Source organism: Bactrocera latifrons, unplaced genomic scaffold (genome assembly GCF_001853355.1).
Source record: "Bactrocera latifrons isolate USDA-ARS-PBARC rearing strain unplaced genomic scaffold, ASM185335v1 scaffold_573, whole genome shotgun sequence".
In the NCBI taxonomy this organism is placed as follows: domain Eukaryota; kingdom Metazoa; phylum Arthropoda; class Insecta; order Diptera; family Tephritidae; genus Bactrocera; species Bactrocera latifrons.
Window position 1 is genome coordinate 56,606 of NW_017537238.1, and position 27,599 is coordinate 84,204.

The 27,599-nt window shown below is 32.5% G+C and overlaps 1 protein-coding gene across 2 annotated transcripts; it reads left to right on the forward strand.

The window, feature by feature from the left end:
- Positions 1 to 4: 4 nt before the first annotated feature.
- LOC108974650 (nuclear pore complex protein Nup205) lies at positions 5 to 27,283 on the forward strand. Of its 2 annotated transcripts, XM_018942626.1 has the most exons (18): positions 5 to 256; positions 1,999 to 2,322; positions 2,386 to 2,487; positions 3,095 to 3,648; positions 3,706 to 4,200; positions 4,376 to 4,569; positions 4,675 to 4,827; positions 5,276 to 5,477; positions 5,612 to 6,461; positions 6,522 to 7,265; positions 7,324 to 7,531; positions 8,156 to 8,390; positions 13,027 to 13,753; positions 13,810 to 14,096; positions 23,947 to 24,107; positions 26,190 to 26,360; positions 26,420 to 26,443; positions 27,027 to 27,283. In XM_018942626.1, the coding sequence occupies exons 1-18, from the start codon at positions 62 to 64 to the stop codon at positions 27,209 to 27,211; spliced, it is 5,811 nt and encodes a 1,936-aa protein (XP_018798171.1). In that variant the 5' UTR covers positions 5 to 61; the 3' UTR covers positions 27,212 to 27,283. The 2 variants fall into 2 exon arrangements, with proteins under 2 accessions (XP_018798171.1, XP_018798172.1); XM_018942627.1 differs by lacking the exon at positions 26,420 to 26,443 and having other exon boundaries at positions 62 to 256; positions 27,027 to 27,211.
- Positions 27,284 to 27,599: the final 316 nt, after the last annotated feature.

A 27,599-nucleotide genomic window follows, 5' to 3' on the forward strand; every position in this document is an offset into this window, starting at 1 on the left:
CAAGAATTGTGCAAATGTTTGAATGGTGATCACATTATCGAGGTAGTGAGCAGAAAAAGAAATGGATAAGTTGAAGTGTTGTAAACAAAGTCCAGAGGCCTTTTTAGGACCAATGGAGGATTTGTGGACTCCTTATAAACATCTAAATACTATAATTCAACGAAACCTGTGTAATCCAACAGAACAGTCTTTGATTGAATTGGAAAGTCATTTTAAGAAATATAAACAAAGTTTTACCTCGTTGCTCCTGTACCCGGTATGTTTTAGCAAACGGTCACTTTAAGAAATTAGTGCGGTAAATATTAGTAATTATTTTGGTTGTTATTGAGCGGCATATTCGCAAAAAATTTTCAGGAAAGTCGAGTTGAGATTCCTTGGCCCGATATAATACAGGTCCGGAATGGGCCAGGATTATCATCCCGCTAAAGACTGTCAACTCGGCACCATTCCTAGGAATTAATACAAGGAAAGTTTTCTGCCGATACAATATTTGACGTACATTTGGAATTTGTTATAAGTTCGTAATAAAGAACTCCAAATAGAAGAAACGCTTGAATAAAATGTTATGAAGCTCTTTCATTAGACAACAATATGATCGCATGTAGATAATTTATAAACTATTGATTACTTAGCCTGACAACAGGAGGTAAAGGTGTATAAAATAGTACCTAAAAATCGTTATTCATACTTTAACGATATTTAGGTTTCTTTTTATAGTTGCTTTGGTATGGCTTTATAAATATCATCATCATCTCTTCATTCCTGTGAAAGAATATTAGATGACATTATGGATGGCCTCCTTTTTTCTTTTCTATTCTTTTGCATGGCCACCACGGGCACGTTTGCGGAAGTCCAGACGTTGAAGCCAGTCTTCGACGGTTTTCCATCATAATCGGTCGAATCTGCTGAATTTCAAGTTCGATATTACTACGAAGTTCATCAATAGCCGCTGGCTTGTGGGCATAGACCATAGACTTAAAAAAAACGAACGACCGAGGCGGCCACTTGACTGGGTCATTTCGTAAGATAACACGTTCAACAAACTTAGTTTTCAATAAATCGATGTGACATTCGCTGTGTGGCTTGTAACGCCGTTCTGGTTACTGGAACCACATATTGTCCAAGACCATATCATTCAATTCGGGTATCTTTGAGCGATTCCCAAACACAGTAACATGCCGGTCTTGATCATCACGGAAGAAGTACGGCAAAATGACGTCGCCGTCTCATAAAACGCACCAAACCGTAGTTTTTTCTAGAAGCACTGGTGGCTTATGGAGTACGTGTGAATCGCTACCTGCCCAATAGCGCATATTTTGTTTATTGACGAATCCATTCAGTCAAAAATGAGAGAGGTGCCCAACGATGTGTGAAAGACTGATTTAGGTCTTCCTCACTAATTTTTAGCTGTGCCTGTGTATTCAAATGTTTCCACTTGACGCTTAATTGTTGTTCTGACGATGATTAGGACGATCATAATTTGAACGTAGCGCTCTTAAAGTTGAGACCACTAACCTCGAATTATTGTAGGAAATTTTAATAATTTTCCCTCATTCGATCGTATACTTTTCCATGACGAAATGGCAAACTTTACTGAAGAGAAATGTCGAAATCGGTCTACTTTTATAGCGTGAAAAGACCTGATGTGTATTTCTCACAGAATAATAGATAGGTAGTACAGTGAATTTTAAATAACTTACACAATAATTTAAGTGTAAGGTTTTTCTTTTTCTTTCAAATAATACTCTCTTAAAAACTCACCGCATAGCTATTATTATGTGAGTAATAATTTGCCAACAGCCCATAAGCAAAAAATACAAATAAAATAACTCACAAGTAGGCATACAGTGCAGGCTTCTTAAAAGGAAATACCCGATTTTACTCTACTTAAAATCGTTCAGGTTTTATAAAGAAATATTAAAGAATATATTAAATTATAAAAAGCAAAATAAATATTATTCACAATTTATTAATTTTAATTATTAAATATATGTTAAGCAAAAAAATGAAAAACATCGGCAACTATTAAAAAATGGTCTAATAGATGGTGTGCCAATATCGAAATATACTAGAAGTGTAGCAATTTCCAAGGAATTGCTGGATGAAGCCGTTATAATATCGGATATGTTCAATGTGGATGAAATAATGGCATTGGAACTTCTTTGCACTGCGCAACGAGAAATGATCAAACACCCTGGGCTATCAAGAGGATTAGTTGCCGTTTTACTTTACTATGATGGGAAAAAGGCTTTAGTGCAATCGCTTAGAGATCTTTTTCGAGCAACTAATGGCATTTCATGGGTAACAGAAATTCCAAAAGAGGTACGCTTATATATTTTTCTTCTTCAAGTAATGGTTTGATTATTTTATTATTTTTATTTCTAGATATCCAATTTGATTACTTCTTTCACCCAGAACTTGGTTAATCAGTACAACATCCTCGAAAGAATTGTTGGCCTATTAGATGAGCTTGATATATCGAAAGAGGTAAGTAATTTTTTTTATTAATAGCCCTGTTTGAATTAAACGTTTTCCGACATTTTCAATTTCTAAATGTAATTTTTGACTTTTACAAACTTTGTATTTGATTTATTCCATCCATGGTAAGTCTGTATACTTATATTAGTCTTACTTTTATATCTCTTCAAAGCTGTTTAATATTTAAGTAGCTGTAATATTAAAATTTATGTAGTATTCCACTTAAATAGTAGTTATAAAACTCTAAAGTGATGTATTCATCAGAATCGGCTGTTTATACTTAAGTTTCATCGGAAACCTGAAATGATGTTAAAGTGTAATGAGTAGTAAAGCGTTAAGTTGTTCGGATTAGAATAAAAGGAAAGTGGGCAGCCATTATATTATATTTGGACATTTATTCAAAAATACACTCATACAACTCAAGAGTGTGTTATAAGGTAGACAATTTTACGAGAAATCCGTTAAAATATTTAATATAAAGATTAGTCGAAAGAAAAAAAAAAGTCAATGTTTTTAAGCCTCACAAATTGCAACAGTATAAAATGCTCCGTTATACTCGAGCTGACCTCTAATTGGCTGCTTAAGTTTTAAACAAAATATGCTTTATTTCTTCTAGATCATTATCTTAACGAAAAATCGAGCACTGGGATCAAAAAAACACCAAAACCAAGTTCAGCAAATTTACAATGATATCCGAATGGGATTAGCAACGGCATTATTTTATTGGTCAGCGCAAAGAGGACTTTCTAAGGAAATAGTTATTAAGCTAATTAAAAATATATCAAATTGCGCCCAAATTCAATCATCCGGAATAGTAGATGATATAACATTAAAAGTTATTTTTTCATTGATGTACGCCTGTGATACTAGTGTTTTGATGAAATATGAAGCTGCTAGCAATATTTGGCAGAACATTCCTATATTTTCCCAAGGGGATTTTTTACAAACTGTTTATGACGTATTAATGCCTACTCAACAGGATGGTCTAATTGGCACCATCAAACTCGCTTTTGGATTAGCATTAACTGGTTTCCGACACGCATCTATGCAAGTACCGAATTCTTCATCGAAAATTATAGCATATGATGAACAACTTATTGATGCCGCGATCAACAGCAAAGTGTTTGAGTTTTTATATTACTATGTTTTAGAAAACAAAGATTTATATCGGTAAGAAATTCCTTACATAATTAGGAAAGTATTTAATTATTATTTTTGGATATTTAGCCACGAATTTTTCTATCGTCGTATTCATATGCTATTAACGGACTTTATAGAATTTATGCATTCCAAAGTAACTGAGTTACGAGGAAAGGCAGATGAGACTGCGAGAACCGTTATGGGATTTATAAAGGAAGGATTGGAGCCGCCATTTAACTTAGATCATAGTTTTGAAATGTTGATGTTATGTATATCTAAATTTTATAAAGATAATAGAGCAGGATTAGCATTGTGCGTTGAATTTTGGGAACCACTCGATTCCACGTTCACTTCTGTGAAAGCCACTACTCGCTCAGTTTCACTATTTAAATTTATTCGCTTGGCTGGAGAATTATTGCCATCTACTTTGTTTGTATCATATTTAAAAATGATTGCTGGTTTGACTAGTTGTGAAAAGTCCGCGCGTAATACATTCAATCTTCTGAAGCAAGCTTCAGGATTAACTGGAAGTACAACTCTATCTTGGGAACATTTTTTCGGATCTTTGATTCAATACTATTCGTAAGTAGAGTAACGTACTACATTTATATACAAAAAAATTTATTATAATACGTCTTCTACATTTATGATAATAATTTCAAGTTCTTGACATTTTTTATAAGAATATCTTAAGCCAAAAATACGTTTAGTCAATACTACAAATAGCTGCCATAAACATAGTTTTATTTCCTTTTAGAAATTTGCGCCAAGAACATGGTGTAGGTAGTGAAATATCTTACAAAACGCATTTAAACAGAAGTATTAATCCTCAAGAGATTGAAGCTCTTCAGTCAGTACTCGAAGTGATAAGAGCCGTGGCTACTTATGATGAATTATCAAGAATAGCAATTTGTGAAAACCCGAATTGGGCCCCACTACAAATACTTCTAGGTAATTAAATTTACTACTACGTACTATTCTCAAAATGTAATTTTGTCATATTTTCAAGCAATATCTTTGTGTTCATATTCTTATTTTGCGACATGTATATTTTAGGTTTATTGAGCTGTCCGGTACCACTCATGTTAAAAGGAAATATATTGCAAACGTTAGCTGCGCTAACCAAGTCTAAAGAAACAGCAACCATTTTTTGGAACATCCTTGAGACTTCTCAAATTATTCCAACATTACCTGTTATAAGTTCTAATAGTAAGTATTACATCAAATAGTACAATGTAAACACCCTTTGATTTAACATTTAACATATTAGTTTAAATAATTTAAAATAGAAAGTGGGGGAAGGACTTGTAAAGTTGGTTTTAATACAATATAGAAGAAATGACAAAATTTAAATAAAATTAAAGTACATTGATATCAGAATATAATATATTTTCACAGTATTTTCAATAGTAATAGAGAGCAAATTATTTCAAAGTGTACACTAAGAAAAAATTGTTTTACAGCATTTTATTTGTTTAATTCTCGAAACATTTCTTGGATCATCGCAAAAAAATGTTTTTGTTTTACTTTTTACCGTCCCTCATTTTACTATTTGACTAATTTAAAGTAATATTCTTTTTGTGCAGTGTATGCTCGACTTTTATGCAAATGACTATTATCTATTATATAGTTATATTGCAACTTCTTTTTATTCTAGAATCATGCAACCTTCTAACGGAAATATCGCAAAATGAATCTCGTCTAGAATGTTATCCCCTTTCTCAAGGGATCTTAGACTTGATATTTTCATTATTAAAAGCGTACATGCCTAAAAACTTAGGAGCGGACCACCGAAAACCAGGACTGCAACCTTATATAACTTTTGTTGTTGAAGAAATTTTCTTCAAATTCTTTGATCGGTAAGAAGGCTAATATATGCAACTAAAGCATACTTTATTCCTGCTTAAAAATTAAATCAACTCGATTTGCTTTACAATTTTACAAATTTTATTATTAACATTAGCAAGTATTCTATTTTTTATCTCTCTAACAGACAGTACAAAAATTTGACAGAAAAATGGGAAATCTGTTTGAAATGTTTGAAAATATTGAATTATTTAGTTCAAACATATGAACCTGCGCCAAAAGATTTTGAAGACATCCAAGACCAAAGTTCGCCAATGGGATATTATATAATGCTGCAGCTGCATAAAAAATCTCACTTTTTAAATTTGCTTCTTCTAATAATTGATGACGCACGACAAAAGCTTGATGAATACGAACAATTTAATGAAAGAGAGATGCTTGAAGAAAGTGCTCTTCTATGCCTCTTAATAATAGAAGAAGGATTAATCAAACAAAAAGAGTTTTTGAATTCTCATAATATTGCGAATACGTCAAATATTATTTTTGGTTTAAGCAAAATCATTTTAGATGTCAATCCACGCAGCCAACGTCCGGATCATCTTTTGAACATAACAAAATTTGTCATGTACTGCAGTTGGCTACCCAATCACTCCTTTGCTGCTGTAAATATTCTTAACATGGTTTCGAAAATGCCTAATATTTCAAACCAAATATTGGATGTGTTTATTTCAAACGGATATATATATGATGAAATTCGTCAAGGGTTTGTGGATTGTCTAGATATGGATATAAACGCAACTAATTTCAATGGAAAATCTATCGAGTTTCCAAAATCACATAAAATTTATTTAAAAATTAAAACCTCTATATTAGAGTTTCTTCGAAATTGTATATCACAGCCATATCCAAATATTGGGTATTATCTTCTTGGATTTGAATATTCTACTGATTCTATCGAAAAACGAAAACTTAATATTGCAGATTCGACTAATCATTGTTTAAAAGCAATAATAGCTTTACTAGATGAACATTTGGAGGTGAGAGTTTATTATGCAAATAATATAATAATTTAGCTAATATATTTTACCACTGGATAGGCAATGAAAATTTCAAATACTTACGATGCAGATTTGGAGCAAATTAACAAGAGCTCATATTTCATCTTATATTTGTTGTGTTCAAATACGCGTACGTCCGAAGGAATTTTGCGATATTTACGAGCATCAAATGACTTTATTTGCCGCCACTTACATGAACTCCCATTTAAAAACATAAAATACTCCCATATTCTGTATCAGACAAGTTACTTGTTAGAATGCACTGCCATAGAATTAAAACTAGCAAGTTCTTATTGTCAAATAAGTAGAGTTCAGCAAATTTGTGAAATTTTGTTGGGTACTGCTACCAACAAGGCTGATGATCAAATTTCTATTAATTCGACTCTTTTCTTTTCTCACTCATCGCCGGTTTTAAATGAGCATTTTATCAAACCGAAATCTGAAAAAGTGCCAAATTTTTTGCTTAGTAACATTCTGGATTATTTAGAGTTTGAGGTTAAAGAAGTAATTACTTTTAAATGGGATTTCTTCGATATCTCTTTATCTAAACAAATATTCGATGAGTGTGAATCCATAACAGAGGAGGGTCATTCCTTAATTAATTTGCAAAAATTGCATAGAATACTTCACGATGAGCTTTGCAATGTACAAGGCACTATAGCCGGCGGACAACGAAAATTAATTTTACAGGAAATTGAGTCCATATTGATATATGCTCTCAAAATAAATGAAATGCGAAACAAAAACAGGGGAACAATAAAAGTGATGGATGCCTGGGCACAGGTATAGTATTTAGTTGTATAACTTTTTCGAATTCTATGTAATTATATTAAAATTTAAGGTTTCTGAAATTATATTTATATACGCTTCGGAAAATACTCTACCATACACTATTAAACAAGAACTTTTATTTGAAATGTTGCAAAAACTTCTTAACAAAGCAGTATCCATACAACCTCCTTTGGAAATATCCATTTTAACATCTGAAGCAATTTTTATACTCATTGTTTGCTTACGACAATGTTTCTCCCGAAATCTAGAAAACATGGGTAAGTCATTTAATTACTTCAAATACTTATATAAAAAATATTTAGTTCATCCTAAACATAGTATAGAATATCTGGTCACTAAATTACGAACGAGCTAAATTTCGTAGGAATTAAGGTTCCTGGTATTAAAAAACAGTGACATGACAAATCTTTGATTGTCCATTCATGCTGTTTAAATTATTAAAATAGTCATTGATTGGTCAGATCACATAATACCTTCAAAGAAAAACACACCAGTTTTCCAAATTAGTCATTAAAGTTTTGAAAATATTAGTTCATTATCGTATATATATACCTCGGTTTGAATTCTTTGAAATGAAAATGTTTTTTGAACGAAAATACGAAATTCAGAAGCTTTTGAAACTGAGTTAGTCAGTTCTAGATAAAGTCTTTCTGATGTTTTTACAATTTCGATTTTTATTATTATAGATTTTTAATCCTTTACTGGAAACATATGCAAAGCGTACTAGACATTTACATTATTATTTTAAAAACATTGTCAAAGAAAAGAGATAGTATAGAAATAAATTTGCTCGTAATTCGATCAGTAACTTTTAAAGTAATATATAAGTCTAATCAAGTATGCTGTACCGTATTTAATATTATCTTACTGCAAAATTACAGGAAACGACAAAACTAATGCTGCATACTACGGAAATATGAAAACTATTAATATTGTAAGCTCAGATTCAAACATATTAAATCTAAAGTCAATATTAAAGCGACTTTTAGAGTGGATTGTAGTAAGCGATGTTAAGTCTCAAAAGCTTCGAATAAACTTATACGCTGCAATACTGAGTTGTCTCAGAATGTTAAATGGGCATCTCTTAGAAAAAATAACATCCCGTAATTATGAAACGTATGTATATTGAAAATTTTTAATTTTACGAATTAAGTTTAACTTAAATTGAATGTTATTTAGTTTTAGTAGTATTCATTGTTCATGTCATTAGAATGAAGAATTTGTTATTGAAATTTTGGTTTACAAAATAAGATAGGGACAATCTTACATTTGAGTAGGTAACATGGTAAAAGGAGTTTTTGTTTTCCATAATCGTATGTGTGTAGTGGACATCACTCTTCCTGTTCTTTACTTTGGGTCCTGAGTTATATGAAAAACTGTTTAGGTGGAAGTGAAGAAATTATAAATTGATCCCGACTTAAAATTCAAAGTTTGATAGTTACTAATTAGCTCTTGATAGTTTAGAAAGTAACTTTTAATGTAAACAAATTCATTCATACTCTGTTATAGGTTCTGCAATATTTGAGTATTTTGTATTGTTATTAAAAAATGGGAATTCAGCGCAATTCGTAATACAATTTTCAATAATTACAGATCGTGATGCATGAGGAACAACGGACAACACTTAACTGAAATCTCCAGTAAATAATATATTTTTTCGAGCAAAAATTATTTGTTTTTTGTGAATCGTCACATAGGTTTTACAATAACGTTTCAATACATTTTATCACTTGGAACGAACACATCAAAATCTCATTAATAATGAATAATGCCGCATCAGGTATAACTAACTACTATTTTTTCTACAATTTTGACATTTTTACATAATATTTTCAAAAAGTGAGCATGGGGCAAAACTCTTTTATGAAATTCGATTGTATAAATAAGAGGCTCAACATTGCCAAAAACATCTTTATTCTAAATTTCGATTTAGATACACTCTCAACCATTTCAGCTTAAAATGAGACGATTCATTAGTATCAATATTACTTTGGACTGCAGGTTATTGTAACAAAAAGCGATGACTTGCCGAATGGCTGAACAATTGGCATTGAATCTAAGTAATTTATGTACATGTTTCTCAGAGACACAGTGAAGGATGAAAGCAAAATCACTTTATGAGCTACGCTAACATATCCTACTTGATTCGTTTGCAAATAATCAGTAATAATGTTGTAGACATTTGCTCTCAAATTCACTTGATTCTGTCTTATAAATGTAGTCGACATCCTTCATTCTACATTAACAATGTACTGCAAAAATACTTTTTGGAATTTATGAAAAATGCTAAATTCATCGTTTTTGCAAATCTGAAACATGCAAATTGGCAAATTGTAACATGGTCGTTATGCGATATATTAATATATTCCCCATTTGGGAATAGTCAAAGATATTGCAATGGATACAAAGCAGAATCTAATACTAATATTTTTGATAATGAAATATTCAACGGCGAATTCGAAATCTATAGATATGACCGGCTGAACAGAAAAGGGGGTGGTGTCTTGTTTGCTGTTCATTCTTCAATTACATCTGAAGAAGTCGATGTTCCGCATGCAGACTTCATAGAATTTAAATGCATTCGTTTTTTGCTAATAGTGGCCATATCTACTTAACTTTATATACCGCCTCACTCGGATATATCTGTTTATATGCAGCATGCTTCATTAATAAATAATGTTTTCTCAATGGCTAGTAATACTGATTCCATGATTGTTTTGGGGGATTTCAATTTACCGTRCGTATCATGGAAATCTATTGATGATCACACCATTCCTATTAGTACTCGCTTATGTTTTAACGAGTTCTTAAATGAAATGTCGGGGTTGGGTCTTATCCAAATTAATTTAATTTCAAACGAATTAGATAAGTTCTTAGATCTAGTTTATGTTGATAACGCTTCAATGTTCTCCGTTATCCGATGGATCTTTTGGTTCGGCCAGAGGACCCGTCTTGCTTTGAAAATTGACTTCGAAATCATAACTAACTTTGCTCATAATAATACACAAGACCTTTGTTTTAGGTTCAACTTTGCGAAAGCAAATTTTAAGAAGATTATTTACGAACTTTCTAAATTAACTTGGCCGGATTACAGTGGCTATATTGAATTAAGTGCTTCCCACTTTAATGAAACTATTTTAAACTTATTTGAAAAATATGTTCAGAAGTGCGTTGTTACTCAAAAAATTAGTTCTAATTTATGGTTTTCGAAAGAATTATGTAAATTAAAAAATAGAAAAAAACACGCTTTTAAAATTAAAGAAAAAACTGGTTTAGTTGCTGACTATTCAAAATATTCTAAATTGCGTCGACAATTTGCTGAACTTAACAAAATATGTTGTAATAATTATATAAATAAAGTAAAAAATAATATTATAGGTAACCCAAAATTGTTCTAGGGTTTCGTCAACTCCAAACGCAGGATTTCTAATTTTCCGTCTGCTATGAAATATAAGTATAGTATGTCTAGTGACAATCACACCATTTGCAATATGTTCGCTAAATTCTTCAAGTCCAATTACTCTCAAAAATCTCCAAAAAAGCACAAGTTATGTCCGACTTCTATCATTAATGCACCAATGAATGTATTTCCGAAGTAGACGTCTTATATCAGTTAAATATGTTAGAACAATCATACAATTATTTCCTAGATATGATTCCCTCATGCTTTCTTAAAAAATTTGCCAAATATATATACCAACCCCTAACAAAACTATTTAATTCATCTCTTATGCAAGGCTTATTTCCATCCATATGGAAAAAGTCATTTATAATTCCTTTACATAAGAGTAGATTTAGGTCATCTATTGAGAACTATAGGGGAATAGCAAAGTTATCTGCAATATCTAAACTTTTTGAAGCAATTATAACAGACGACATAGCCTTTCGGATCTCTCCACTAATTTCTTGTTCTCAGCGCGGTTTTCGTTAAGGGAAATCTACAATAACTAATTTGCTTGAATTTGTATCACATGTATCAACGAGCTTTAGGTAGAATAAGAACACTGATGTTATACACATACATAGATTTTAGTAAAGCTTTTGATAAAGTATCCCGTTAAATTCTTTTGAATAAACAAGATCTTCTTTGTTTTCAACCAATAATTCTAAAATGGGTTTCTTCTTATCTTAGTTTTGTTAAACGTTTGTCTAAAGAATTTAGAGATCCGCTTACCACGAAAATTCTTTTTATATCTCTGGTGAGGCCTATATTAGAGTATGCATCTGTGGTTTGGAACCATAGTTACCAAGTCCATTCGGATAAGTTAGAGTCCGTTCAAAAACAATTTTAACTTTTTGCCTTAAATCATTTGCATTGGAATCCCAGCTTAAATCTTCCCCCTTACACTAATCGTTTAAGACTTATAAATCTCCCGACACCCGCTAGTCGTTGGGAGATGCTTGGTATAATATTTCTTGTAAAACTCATGAATGGATCAGTCTGTAGCCCATCTCTTTTATCTGATATTAATTTTAACGTTCCCCCTCGCGTTACCAGGCAGTTTTAGACCCTTACTTTTAAAATTTTCTAGAACAAATTTTGAGCTAAACGAACAATTCCAGCACATTTGATCTAACAGACGCACTCTTTACCATTAAAAAAATTATTTTATCTAATCTTAACAAGTAACATTTAAAAATTATAAACTTTAATTTTAATTCTTAATTTTGGCTGTTGTTGTTTCTGTAGCTGAGCAGCTTAAGATCGCAACGCTTAAAACTCTCTTGCCTTTTATGACTCGGCTATTTCCGCCCGTTCGCGGATTGCGACCCTCGCGTCGGTTGGGCGGGGGGAGGGTAATCGTTGGGTATTATTATTAATACATTCTTAATCACTCCATTTGTTGTTTTGAAAAAGATATTATGTTTCTTTTTTATTATTTTATAAAAATATATCGTGAATTTTGAAATGATAAATTCCTTTTAAAATTGTGTCACAAATATTAGCTTCCGAACTCACTCTAAATTAGGCCGAATTTCGTGTAAATAGTTTTTTGATTTTTTCTTTATGTTTCTATTATTTGTTGTGAGACCGTAGGTGATGAAGGGAGATGGACTTTACCCATATAATAACACATAGTGAAGGAATTTGAGTGTGTTTGTAGACTCGGAAGCAAAATACTTAGCAGTAAAGCTAAGTTCATAGAACCAATTTGATAGGAATCAAAATTGGGCGGTATTTCAACCAATTTACATTTGAATGGACCTTGCAAAGGAATGGAATTATTATCAACATTATCATAAACTTCAATTAAATTTAAACTTGTATTAATAAAATTTCTTATTCTACTCAATTGTATATTTTCTCTATTTCTCTATACTCCCCTGTAAGAGGTTTACGGTAAGGCAAATTTAAATAGATGTATGTGTGCGCATCGACGATACTACACTTAAAAAAATTTAATTAAAACTTTTTGGTTAGCGTATATAATCATATAATCAGATTTTCATTATAACTCGACATACATGGAGATATTCTAAATATGACCATGCTTTTTCTTTGAATTCGTTTCTTCGTGAATGAATGTTAAAATTTAACTTTCATCTATCAGAATTTTAAGTTTCTACCATTTGGTAAACAGCCTACCTTCAATTCAAGTGAGTGGACTTGAAACCAGTAATAGGTGTATTAATGCTTCCTCAGTTTCTCTTTTTTCTCTAGTGCTACTTTAACTCATTTTTTTTTCAATCATCATATTTTTATTATCTTATTGGTAAATATATTTATTATAAATTTTTTTTTATATTTCAGATTTGTTTCTCGTTTAGATAAAAATCTCGCACCTTCGGTAAACTCCGTCGTATCGCAAGTTCCAGTCGAATTATTTTCGCTATTTGGAGATAAATTGATTGATATAATGTGTCGTGATTGTGTTATTGGGCATGATGTATGTAAAATGCTTGCTATGTCGTGTTTTGTTTCAGCGTTAGAATTTAATAATATTCCGAGTGTTCTGCAATTGTTTGCAAATAGGGGTTATTTAGCTAATGTCATCGAAAATTTAGAACAATCCGATCAAGATTTGTGCCTTATCGTAAGTGATTCAATTAAAAATATAAAAGCGTTATATGTCTATGAATCACACATGGCACTATTGTTCAGATTTGCTAATTGTTCTACGGGTGCTGAAATGCTGTTATCAGCTAAACTATTAAGTGTTTTATCAAAAATGAGGGTGTTTGATTTGCATCCAAATTTCCAAGGGTTTGTAAATAGTCAAAATACCGTATCGGAGTTCCTGCCTGCAGTGGATAATCGCTTTCGCCAGATATTTTTCCCAGCTATACAGCTGTGTAATGCTATTATAACAACTCTTGGAATGGACAATCTGTCAGCTATTTCCCACATAGCGAATTTTTTATTTTCTCATTTTGAAATCATCGAGTTCATACTAAGAACCGGATTGTCCCATTCGGATTTAGGTATAATGAATGAACTTTCTGTGGTTACCGGTATTATTGCGCGAGTTATGCGAAAGGTACAATATTTACATGAACATTTTTGACTGCTGATTTATGGTGTCTTCTTTTTCAGGATATATACTTACCAGATGATGTAAAAACGAATCAATATAAAATCTACTCTCACAAAATTAATAGATATATGTTGCATATATTCTGTTATTTTGTATTAAATAACGATATTTTGAAGCGAAACACAAAAATGGATGCTCAATTTAACGACTTTTCTGAACCTAATTGCATCAAACACTTTGTGGACATCGCCGCAAATGTTACAATTTTCTTCCGATACAAATTTACAAATACAATAAACTTGAGTGATATTCTATTCACACCGAAAAAAAAAACATCACTTAAAAGGTAATTTTATAATTTTTAACACATTTATTTATTTTTAATTTCCGTGCAAATTCCGTAAAAAAAGATACCACTTTATAGCTCAATAGTTGCCAAAAGGTGCTAGGAGTTGAGCAGCATATAAAACATCAACAAAATCTTTCAAAAAAGTAAGGATTGAGTATTTTAATGTTTTTCCTTATAAGCGCGCGAACTTATCGAAAAACAGGAAAATATATTGAATGGTGCATTTTTTTAGGATTAAAGGGAATGTTTGTATAATATAATGCCTTTGATTATACTCCATGCAAAATTTCTTGAAGATTCCTTGTCAAATAAAAAAAATTTCCATAGAAGGACTTGAGTTTGCCCTTATAAAAAAAGATAGATCATTTAATTGATTACTCATCGAGGATGATGCGAAATACCATAGTATACAAATCGAAGACTGAAATACGTGGACGACGTCTGCAATGGCTGATAAATTAGGAAAGCTCATAGTAAGATACGCAAAGCATAATCGCTTTGCACCTTCAATAAAAAATTAATTGAGCCTGGAGACAAGTGTGTAAATGGTATAACGTATCTTAGGCATAATGCACTGTTTATAATGTTTACAATTTTTTTTTATACAATCCTTTGGTAAATTGCATAATATTTTTCCGGTTATTAAATTGTACCCAAATGCTTTTTTGAGTCTTGTGTTCCCGATAACATTTTTAATTTCTTTAATAGTAACAGGAGAAATGCTGATGTGTGGATCCAACCAACCACGGTTTTTCTCATATCCATCGTTAGGCGTAAATGTGTTTCTCAAATAATTTGCAAATACGGCAGCATGTAGTTTCATTTAGTTTTAATGGCATGCTATGTTTTATTTGTTTATTAAGCAGATTTCCAGAGTGAATTTAGTAGTTTTGTCAGATAAGCTTTAAGGAAAAATTTTTAAACTGTTTAATTTGTGTTCTTAGTTTCACTGTACATTTATTAAGCTTAGTTTTGAGAGCAGAGCACCTAGTTTTCTGCCATCTCCGTCGAAGCTTGCGCTTTTTAAAGATACTTTCTAAGATATGATTTGAGTAATTGGTACCACTTAAATTCATGCAGCGTTTTGAATTATATTTGTGGAATYTTCAACCTCACAGTCCAACTCAAAACATGTCGATATGTGCTTAAGTTTTAGGTCGACTTTATTCAGTATACTTTTAAATTCATACCAGTTAGTATGTTTATTACAAAATGTTGGCTTAGCACTGGTGAAAGGTCAGAGCTTAAATCTGAGTTATCTTTAATACTTAAAAGGATTTTCGTTAGTTATAAAGAAGTGAAGAAGGTCTGGCAATTTCTGTCTATCTGTAAGCCAATAAGTGAGTCTACCTGTAGAAAGAAAATTGCTTTCAACTGCTTGTATAGCTTTGGCAAGTTCTCGACCTTTGATTGCAGTTAAACGAGATCCCCAATGAGTGTGTTTTGTCTTAAATTTTCACCGTAGATGTACCTTCCGTCATATTTTTTTTTAAATTCATATGTTTGTTATTATGCCTAGTTGGACAATACAGAGGGGTCGCGGTGGTCTAGAGTTTTCAAAAAATGGATTTTTTTGATAGTTCGAAAGTATAGTCCCTTAAGAATGTACTGTAGAATTTTTGGAAGGATATTCACATTATTTTAGCTTTTACAGCCGTTTTAGCGCGGTCGAGGGGCTCGATGAATGGATGCTTTGTACGTAATTATCTCAAAACTACTTTTTTCGGCGTGCCGTTGATGAAAAAAAACTATCCATCCGAATAACTTGAAATTTTAATATTTAATATCTATCGCTGGGACTACGATAACATTTTAATTTTAAGAACTTTGATATTTTTTCGATCTAAAACTGGTCCAAAAATAGCTGTTTTCAGAAAAAAGCGTGAACATTTTTTAATTTTCAATTTTTTTTTTGGTTGTAGTCCCAGCAATAGATATTATCTTCTAAACACTAAACTAAAATTTCAAATGATTCGGATGGAAAGTTTTTTTTTCATCAACGGCACGCCGAAAAAAGTAGTTTTTAATATTGTTAAAAAAAAATTTATTTAATTTAACAATAAAATATTTTTGTACTTTTCATAAGTGTATAAATAAACTGTACAAATTTTAAATTGGATGCTCTTTTTTTAAACCTTAAAAAAATCCAGAAAACACCCTTAATTTGAGGATTCTAGACCACCGGGACCTTTAATATCGCACTGCCTCCTCGTGCTGAGTTTGTCGTGTGTGGTATGTAATACAATTCATAATTATACCCTAAACAGGGTACATTAAGTTTGTCACGAAGTTTGTAACACCCCGAAGGAAGCGTCGGAGACCCTATAAAGTATATATATAAATGATCAGTATATAGAGCTGAGTCGATTTAGCTATGTCTGTCTGTCTGTCCGTCCGTCTGTCAGTCTGTCTGTATATATACGAACTAGTCCCTCAGTTTTTGAGATATCGTTTTGAAATTTTGTAAACGTCATTTTCTCTTCAAGAAGCTGTTCATTTTTTGGAACTGCCGATATCGGACCACTATAACATATAGCTGCCATACAAACTGAACGATCGGAATCCAGTTCTTGTATGGAAAACTTTCACATTTGACAATGTATCTTCACAAAAGTTGGTACAGGTTATTTTTCAAGATAATAATGTAATATACGAAGAACTTGTTCAGATTGGCTTACTATAGCATATAGCTGCTATACAAAGAACGATCGGAATCTAGTGCAGGTATGTTTTTAATTTTAAGAAATTAATGGTTCGTAAAATGCGTTTCGTACAATAGATATATATTAATAATCCTGCCGTGTATAATAACTTTTGATTAATTTTTCCTTTTGGAAATACCAGTAGCGTTCCATAGCATTATTCTCAAAGAGTTACTGTTTATACATTTTTTACTAAGCTACTTATGTTTCTAAAACTTTTAAAAAATTAGAAATGTTAACAACATACGTTTTCTTTTAGAATACTTCTAAATAAAGTACGTACCTAAAAACTAAAATAAAAAGCAAAGTAAATATTTTAGAAGATAAGCAACCCGTATATTCTCAATTTCCTTTCAACATATTGGCACTACTATTATTTTAACACCAACTGTATATATACAAATATAGGTATTTAGGTTCCGTATTTCGATATCAAAATTTGAAAAATTATATTCCTATTTTTAGTTGAAAAGTCTTACTATTTCGATATTTTCATTGGTGCTTTATTTATGTGGGATCGCCCATTGAATGAAACGTACTTGTTAATTAAATTAATTGTTTTATTATTTCAAAGTTTATAGGTTTTCTTGTTACAAATGATCCGGCCGCTTGAATATGTGCGTCGCTTATTGATGACTGTGCTTATGTCCCACAATCGGTCATCCTGCGCTTTCATTCTACCCGAATGAAGAATTCCATTTTATCATGAATTCTGCAACTGTGGTAGTACGTCCGGGTCGTTCGTGATCTCCAACTTTCGCTGCTTAATGATCTTGTACGGTTCACGATATTTTGGTTGCAGCTTCGGCCCAGATCCATACTGTACGTTTAATTGCTACCATTTGTTAATATTGTACTCACTTTTAGCTTTGCCGCAAGCTTTAGAGGCTTTGCGATTTTCCTCTTGTAGTCGAGCTACGTTCTATTTCGATTGAAGGCGGCTTTTCTCACGCTCTGAATCGCTGAATCGATCTTCTGTAGCCAGGTTATTTAAAAGCTTTTGCAGATTCGGCATTTCAGGCTCTGGCATTTCTAATCCAGTTTATATCTTAAACGCCGATATTTTTGTACGAGGTGGTGTGTAATTTATCGTCTGTTGTACGCTACTTGCTTATACCAAACACCAGTACTTTCGGTGCATAATTTCGATATCATAGGTCATGATTTTGTATATTCGTTCAACCTGTCCGCTCCCTCTTGAAATACCCGTAGTAATTGTTAAATGCTGAATACCTTCTTTCCAACAATACCCTTTGAAAAGGGATGACAAATACTGAGCCTCTGTTGCTAATACATAATACGCCTCGGATTTCCAAACATCTATGACTGCTTCCTAAGTCTATCAACTACCGTCTCTGCTCCCGTGGTCTGTGTTAGATAAAGCCAAACAAATTTGGAGAATGCGCACCAATAAATAATTATAACATGTCTTTGATATTTTCATAGCTCGACATTGGTATGTACCCAATGGACCGCCTTCCTTTTTAATTGAATTAAGCCAGCCTTCCTTTTTCCCTACTTTATTTTCCTTCACCAAACATTCGTTACAGCTTTCTACTACCCGAGATGCCTTCGCTTTTAAATGTGGAACTTAGAATGTTTTTCTACGACGTCTTGTGTTTTCTCGTTGGAAAAGTGACTTTGTTTATGTGCCATTCTTATCCTCCTCCATGAATATGGGTACTACAATCAATTCTTTGGTGGGATCCTTGTGTAATATACCGTATTTCATATAGTAATGGTATAGTCAGTCTCCTAAAGTCGCAACATATCCAATTTTCCCATATGTTTCATTAACGGCTATTCCGTCTATACTTTACGACTTTGATGCCTCGCCACACTTACTGGTGTCCGTCCGTTGGGCTCGCTAAGTCGTCCCCTCTAGCACTCATCACGTGTTCCTTCATAACACCCTTTAACACATCGCTGTGTCCGCGCAGTTCATCAACTACGTCCACGTGCCCTATGTCACCAACTTCTGCCGCACTTCTGTGGTACAAACACTTCTGTCGGTTGCCTCTACTTCCTTTAACTTTTTCTTGCAAAATTTAACATCTTCAGTTACGATTGAATCTACTTTCTTCAGGATATCATTAATGACATGGAACTTGATATCCAGAGGTATGTTGTCAATAACCATGAGATCGCAAGACTACCATGCTGACATCGTTTGCGGCATCATACAATATTAGGTGCCGTAAAAATTAAATCTTTAAATAGTAAACTGCTTTCCTGCTTATCTTTGTCATTATATTCATGCAACACTTTCTGGCTTGCTGACCTTGGCAATAGTTTTACAGTCAGATGCTTTATGCCCTTCCTTCCGCAACTGGTGCACTTGAATCTGTTCCGCGGGTCTCCAAGTCTGAACTTTCTCCGTATTAGACGACGGTGGCTTCAACGAATTCGCAAATTGCGATGAAAGTTTTCCAGTATTGATTCGCTCATACATTTTTATTTGTTCCTTAAGGTCGCCGACAGACCTTACTTGATACAAATTCGACTTGTTGGCCTTGGAATCTGGTATATCATTGATGTAGTACTCTATAAGGCTATGGTCATTTAAATTTATAGACTTACCGATTTCCATCAGACAATATAAGTCTTCACGCAAAACTTCACTCTGCTGTTTACGTCGATTCCTAAATTGCCGAAACTATGGTACCGATCTTGGCCTTCAATGCTGATTTTAGCGAACTCAAGCTACAAATTAATGTTGGACTTCGAACTTTGCTTGAATCTTTGCCATACCCTTTAACAATTGCTTGCCATATATATTTTGTAGCTCATTGCCTTGCTTCCGCATTATCTTCGAAGTCTTGTAGTCATTGTTCAAATTTAAATCGTTCTAACGGGTTATAACTAAAAATCTGCACTAATTTTAATGGCCTGCTATATTTTTACTTTCCAAATGCTAATATTAGGTTGTCAAAACAAGTCTTGCGGTATATTCGCTAGTTGGCGCTGAGAGCGCGTAGTTCTAGTTTTATCGTCATGCTATACCTTTTTGGAAAGCTCATTTCACGCGCTAACACGTGTTTGATTGATTATCGTTTCTTTTAAGTCGTTCGTGAGTTATAGCGTCGCAAACATGGAGCAAAATAACGAGAAAATACGGCATATTTTACAGTACTACTACGATAAAGGCAAAAATGCATCTCAAGCCGCCAAAAAATTTTGTGCAGTTAATGGACCCGATAAAGTTTCCATTTCCACCGCACAATGATGGTTTCAACGTTATCGTTCTGATGTAGAGGTGGTCGAAGATGCGCCACGTTCCGGAAGGCCTCGTCGAAAATTGCGATAAAATCGCTGAATTAGTCGAAAAAGACCGGCATAGTAGCAGCCGTAGCATCGGTCAAGAGCTGGGCATGAGTCATCAAACCGTTATAAAATTTAAAAATACCGCAAGACTTTTTTGGCAACCTATTATTACGCACTTAGCGAATTGATTGCATCATCTTTTTGACGTGTAATTTGTAACAGCTTACAAATTCAATTACTGCTTAAGATGGCTTCTATGCAGCAACACTTCCGCGTCCGCTTTGTAAATTTTTATAAAAAACATGTAATCGCCAGAAAAAAGTGTATGTGTGTGCATTTTATGCCGAAAGGCGTTTTCAGAAGAACAATATACTCAATATTAAGTACTCCAAAAATAGAAAGCCAACCGGGTTCTGAAAAAAAGCTACACTCGGAAAACTACATTCGGAAGAGTCAGCGTTTAACAATAAGTATTGCATAAGTCAAACCGAAGCCGCACGAAAATTCGAATGGTCATAGCCATATATCTGCGAAACGTTAAATAGATTTAGCAATAGAAAAGAGCAGCGTTGTCCAGGGTACACCGAAAAGCCGATAAGTCAAGTTAAATCACAATGTCGGTGGATGTGCAAGAATTTGAGTGGAAAATCATTCATTTTGGATGACTACAGCTACTTTTCACTTAGCGGGCCGCAAATGCCGGGCAAAGATTTTAATTACACAGACGATATATCTATAACGCCTATCGAGATAAGGAACAAATTAAAAAAAAAAAATGAGTCCATAGTTATGCTCTACAGTTTCAGTAGCAGTTTTTCCTAAGGACGTTTCTGAGCCATTATTTTAACCAAATGGACTGGCAATAAATCATGAGACGTACTCCCGACAAACTTACCACAATGCCGACCGATTGAGGATTTTTTTGGACAAGTCAAAGCTTTAGTGTATAAAAATGGTTGGAAAACGTAGCATCCGAAAGTGCCTTAAGGAAGTTGATACTAACGGTGCTCAAGTGTCCTGATTAAACTAAAGCGGGTTGCTGACCCCGTATTTTGAAGTACATTAATTTTTTATTTAATTTTTAAAATAATATAATTATACTACATGAAATAGCTTACCTTTTTGTTAATAGTATATTTTGAATTGTTAGTGCTAGTGCAGATTTTTAGTTATAACCTGTTACAACCGATATATTCACACCATGTCTGCTACCGTCGTCATCGGCCTCATCATCGCTTATATTCAGGTCGAAATGTTCCAGCTGTCCTGCAGTACGGCTTTCCGTCCACCAGCTCCTAACCCCAAACTTTCCAAATATTCCCTAAGTCCGTGTGCTGTCAATGCTAAAGTCTGTTCAAGGGCCATTGTTTTACAGTTACTGTTTTCACCGGTATTCACCGGTTGCTTTGCTTAATAAAAATTTTGTAGCAAAAGAAGACTTTTTGATCCACGTTTTTATAAATCTATTCTATTGAACAGATTATTATAGTTTGATGTTCACCTAACGGTTGCACGTTTCACATAAACCTAAGCGAAATAATTAAAGGGATATATATATATATAAACTAGTGGATCTTTGGTATACATATTATACTATTATACATGTCATAAACTATTCAATGCAGTAAAAATTTTATTTACGAATACCGTATTAATCCAAAGGATTGTAGTTGAGATTTGATTTTAAATATGTTCATGCAAATAAATTATATCGGAAAAAATAACGAATTAAAGGCTGCCTTCTCTTACCAGTCTTTCTGTCCAGTTAGTAGATATGTCCGCTTAATAGAGACTTTGACTGTATTTTTTATTTATACATGCTTTTCATTATTCTATCTTCTAAGTTGGCTCGAACTGGATACAGTGTGCTAAATTTTACTAAAATTGGTTCAGTAGTTTAGGAAGATGATAAGGATAACGAGAAAAGTTGAAACCCGGTAGAAATGTCTGTTCGTGCAAGTTGTAACTTGAGTAAAAATTGAGATATCTCGATGAAACTTGGTTTGTGGTTTCCTTGATAAAAAAAATTTCGAGTTCGTAGATAGGCGTAATCGGAGGATAACCCCGCCCACTCCCCATATAACGGTACTGTTAAAAACTACTATAAGAGCGATAAATCAATAACTAAATACGCCAGAGACATTAAATTTTACCACATAGATTATATGAGAGTGCCCTTTGAGAGCCAGTGTTGAAATTGAACGATGGTCGTGGCGCCGTCCACTTTTTGGTGAAATCCCATACCCCGATACCCGACAGACCGATTTCGACACAATTAAGTGCGTGGTATTCTTATTATATTATGTCACATTGTGAAAATGGACGAAATCGGACAACAACCACGCCTACTTCCCATATAGCATAAGTTTAATTTTCTCATGATTCGTTCAGTTTCCAGTACACAAATCAAGAAGCAATTAATGTAACGGGAAACAACGTTGCACGATTAACGTATTTCGTGCGTGCCACCTTCTGAGCAAAAACTGTTCAAATTAAATAAAAACTGTTCAGGTATCGAATTTTTAGACCCCGGTAACTATAGTTGACTTGTGATCGAAAATGTCAGTGAAACTGTGATATATAGAACTAAAATTAAAAGATATTATTCCTCTTATGATGGTATGTCTGTATTCAAAAAAAAAAAAAAAAAAAAAAAAAAAAAAAAAAAAAAAAAAAAAAAAAAAAAAAAAAAAAAAAAAAAAAAAAAAAAAAAAAAATCGGACTGTCCCTTAGCCCCCATATTACAATTTTTTTTTCACTCATGTTCCATTTTATTTCGAGTTTCATTCATGCTTCTGTAAGTTTCCGAAAATGTTGTTACGGTATTTTGCATTTTAGGTGACGATATACTCAATATGCTATAAAGATTTTCGAACCTCCAGGTGACTTTGTACCGCATATATCGACCAATATGTGAGTTATCCCAATGAAAATAAGAGAGCGTATTTTACTCATAACAGTGTATTTTTGTGCCTAAAATAGATAAATTTGAGCTAAGAGTTGGACTAACCTCTATATAACTAATATCAAGATTTTCAAACATCCGGTCGACTTTACTCTATATGATTAGTTTTAGACCTAAAGTATTTCCTTGGCTTTGATTTTTGTAAGAGTATAAAACGTTCGGTTGCTTCCGAATTTAGAGCTTCCTTCCTTGTTTTTTTACGTTTATTTACGTTTCCTTCAAAAACGTCTTTAATTAGTTTACTTCACACACACTGCGCACTTTCCTTTCCAGATTTAAATTGCCAAATTTTGTTAAAAGATGTTTTCTTTAAATTTTTCGCGGGGATACCATAACACTTTTGTTATAGTATGTTAATTAAATTAATTGTTTTATTATTTCAAAGTTTATAGGTTTTCTTCTTACAATAGGTGTGGCGCGCAATTACTGTTTGATGACTGTTTACGTCATTAATAAGTGTGTCTACTATGTGTTGTCTTGTAATCGCTTCCCACATTAATACATTAAAAATTAAATAAAAAGTGGGCTTCTTTCTTTTTATAATAATGGTATTTTTACTAGTTTTCCTAGTGGTTGTACCAAATTTTAAGTTGTTGTTTAGTGTGGTTTTATTCGCTTAGATATCTCAATAATATCGTGCAAACTCGAAGAGGAACTTATCTTATCGAACTAATTCAAAGCGCTATAAAACGGTATACTCGGGTTTTTCTTAAAATTTTGACAGATAATTTTGAAGGTTTGGGATAATTTTTCACTTTTTTGATTTATAATAAAAATGGCTTATCTTATAATTTTAAATATCTTTTACTAAAAATTATTTTATCATAATAATAATGTGCAAAATAAAATATTTTCTAATAATCAAGGCAGTATACTACTATATATGTATATATAAAGATTAAAATAATTTTTTCAGAATAGATAAGTTGGAGAGAAGTGTAAATGAATCGCTTGATTTCACGACAGTGCTGAATCACCTACAAGGATCGGTAGAATATTTAGAGATGCAAAAACGAATTACTGACAATATAGTTTCCCGCAGATCTTACATGGCTGATGCTAGCATTGATAACTCTGGTAAGTAATATGATTTTTTATCTTCGTAAAAAGCAATGTTATTTTTGCCACGTCATTTGCTGTACATAATGAATTGCATATCGACTTGAGAAAGCTGATGACCTTCAAAACAATGAACATGTTTTTACGTCAGCAGTTTTTATTTTGTAAGCACGTAGCCTAATTATTGTGAAATTAACCCGTTATGAGAACATTCTTCAAATTGTAAAGCTAATAAAGAAGCAATGCTAATAAAGAAGCATTATCTTAACGACCAACTTTCTTAGATGATGATATAGTATAACGAAATCTTAAAAGGTTAGCTCAGCGAGTTTCCAGAACTTAGTCAATTGACGCGAAATTAAAATCACATTTTTTTAGTTATTCGTTAAAACGATTCGTATACGCGTAAATATGAAAGGTATATAGGTATCGAAGCTCCTGCGATGTGTAAATGAAGACATTTCGGCTCCTAACGTAAAAATAAAACAGGTAGTATAGCTTAGTATTAAGCTCTGAAGAAATGTGAAAACTTCATATAAAAAACGCTTAAGAAATGGTCAAGAAATTTCCTCCGTTAAATTTTCTTGTGCTGGTATGCAGCTCTAAAGAAATCTAGTACTAATTTTTAATACATTTTTTCAATAAAATGCGTATTTGGCAATCTTGGTTTTGCGAAAAAACAATCAACAATTGTTTCTTGAAGGTAATCGTTAAATTCATCCTAAATTAGTTGAAATCATTATTATGAAGTATAGTTACTTTTGAAATGTTGTATAAAACTTAACAATCATGAACAACAATCCTTAAATCGCAATGGAAATATTTATGTTATTACACMCATACATACATATTATACACAAAGTTTTTTCCACAAAGTAATAGGAGTGTTCGATATTTCGTTTTCAAAATAGTCCTTAACATACAAAATTTTCACAAAACTCGAAAAGTAAATATAGTTCCATAATCCAGCAGCAATTTAAATTAGTTATTATTTTATTTAATCGTTGGGTTTTTATCCAGTGGGTAGAGGAAATCATTATACAGGAAAAAGCGGAAAACGATAAAAAAATTGAGAAAACTAGGAAAAACTTATAAAGAGATCAGAAAAATCGTAAAATGCTTAAATGATAGCAAATATCTTAAATTATAGAAACAAAAATGAAATTTGTAGACAAAAGCGCAAAACATCCACTGCAGACGATCGCAATATGGTACGCTACTGCAAAATTAATCCTTTTGCTAGGACCATCCATGACGAACTAAATTTGTCAGTTAATACTGAAACTGTTCGAAGGCTTTTGGAGCAGAACAAATTATTTGCCAGAAGTCCACGAAAAACACCCACATTAAAAGAGAAACACATGGAAGATCGGATACAATTTGCAAAAGAGCATCATGGACCAATGGGCATATGTCAAAATATTATATGAGGAAATATTAACACATGCCTCATGGAATATGCCATTGATATGGGTATATCAACGGGATAATGACTCTAAATATACTTGCTGGTATAAAAATGGTTTAGTGCCAACTGAGTAGAGGTTATGTGGTGACCTGCTCAGTCTCCTGACCTGAACCCCATTGAAAACCTGAGGACAGATGTCAAGAAGAAAGTAGCTGAAGAAAAACCAATAAATTCGAGAGACTTATGGCAAGTAGTGGAAGAGACCAGGAAAGGAATACCAATAAATCGTTGCCAGGATCTCATAGACTCCATGCCTCGGAGATGTGATGCTGTGTTAAAAAAATCGAGGTTATTCAACGAAATATTAATTACTTTAATATTCTGTGAAACTTTGGAACCATTATATATTAAAACTATAGAACGGAATTTAGCAAATTACACTGTGCAAAAATTTTGAAAAAAAACATTTTTGTTCGTTTTTCTCATGTCACATCTATTTTTTTGTGGACAACTGTATGTATCTATTTAAATGAATCGCGCGTAGTTTGTATTCCACTAATTTAAGACTTTATGAGTGTATTTATGAACTCGTTTTAYTATCCTACGTTTATATTTATTTATTTGTAAATGTATATTATTTAACGCATAATTTATAAATTATAAAAAATTTTGCATATTTTTTTTTATTTCAGCTCGTCTCTCCAATATCGAGTGGACTAAACAGTACGAAAACAGACAAAAGGAGCTTTCGTTATACGTTTTTATCATCGAACAAACTTTGTATTTATTGTGGCTACACTTGGACTTTTACGTGAGATCGACTGCTAGTGCAACTGGACAGGGTTTAGCACTTACCATTGAAGGTAATGATAACACATAATAATATACTGTATATATTTTCTCTCTAACTTGAATTTTTCAGAAGTACATTGCAACAAGAAAAATGGTAACTTCAGTAGCAAGAATAACCTTCACAAATAAAAAGTTTCCGAATTTGTTTTTGACCGTTCTCTTTGTATGGCACCTATTGTAAATGTTGCTTTAGATAATAATTTATGTCAAATTTTTTGAAGATATCTTGTCAATTAAAAAAAGTTTTCCATACCGGAACTTTAATTTGATCGTATGCAAAATTTCAGAACAATATTCAAAAATAATTCGCAAATATACAGCTAAACGGACATGGCCAAATCAATTCAGCTCGTCACAATGATCATTTATATATTACTTAATATACTCCGTCCAGGGTGTAAAAATTAAAGATACCTCGAAAATTGTTTTAAGACATTTAACATTTATTTGGAAATAGTTTAATATAAGATGGCAGTTGGTTTGATATCTATGCAATTCTTTGTTTGAGATATCTGTTGGAAAAATAAAAAAAGAGCTAGGAAATAATATAGAGCCATCGAAAAATTTATATATAAGGGCGAACTCTCGTTTACTGATTTTCACTATAAAATATTATATAATCAAAAAAAAAAAAAAAACACTTGGAAAATTGTAATATCAAATTTACACATTTACAGAATATCTTCCGAATGCCACAACCATAGAGGATTTCGGCTTATTGAAGCAGAATATGATTTCAGTGTTCAATGAGACATTTTGTAACCATCTCTCATCGGCTTCTGGTTCGGATTCTGCGAATTACTTTAATTGCACATTAGTACGCCGGATAAAGTCATTAATACAGCTTCTTCCAGGTGTTTAAAGTAAGATTTTGTTCAAATTATAAGCACGTACGTGAGAATATAAAAATAAATGACTGAAAATTAAATAAAAATAATGTGTACTTCAGTTCAGTAATGTTATAATAACTACATTGTCTAACAAAAAAATAGTAACACTTAACCCAATCATATTCGATTAAAATTATTGTTCAACTGTATAGTTTTTCTTAAAATATTTTGGTTTGATTATGAGGGTGTATTTTATGCGCAAAAATTTGGCCGCAGCTAAATTGTTTTGAGAATTCCTCGTCTACTGTCAATGTGAAGCGTGCAATAAAATAGGAACAGAACAAAATTCGATTATTTACTGTAGAGTATGGCCAAATTTATTTGTTATTTGTATCGTTTTATTTGAAATGCACTAAAGAA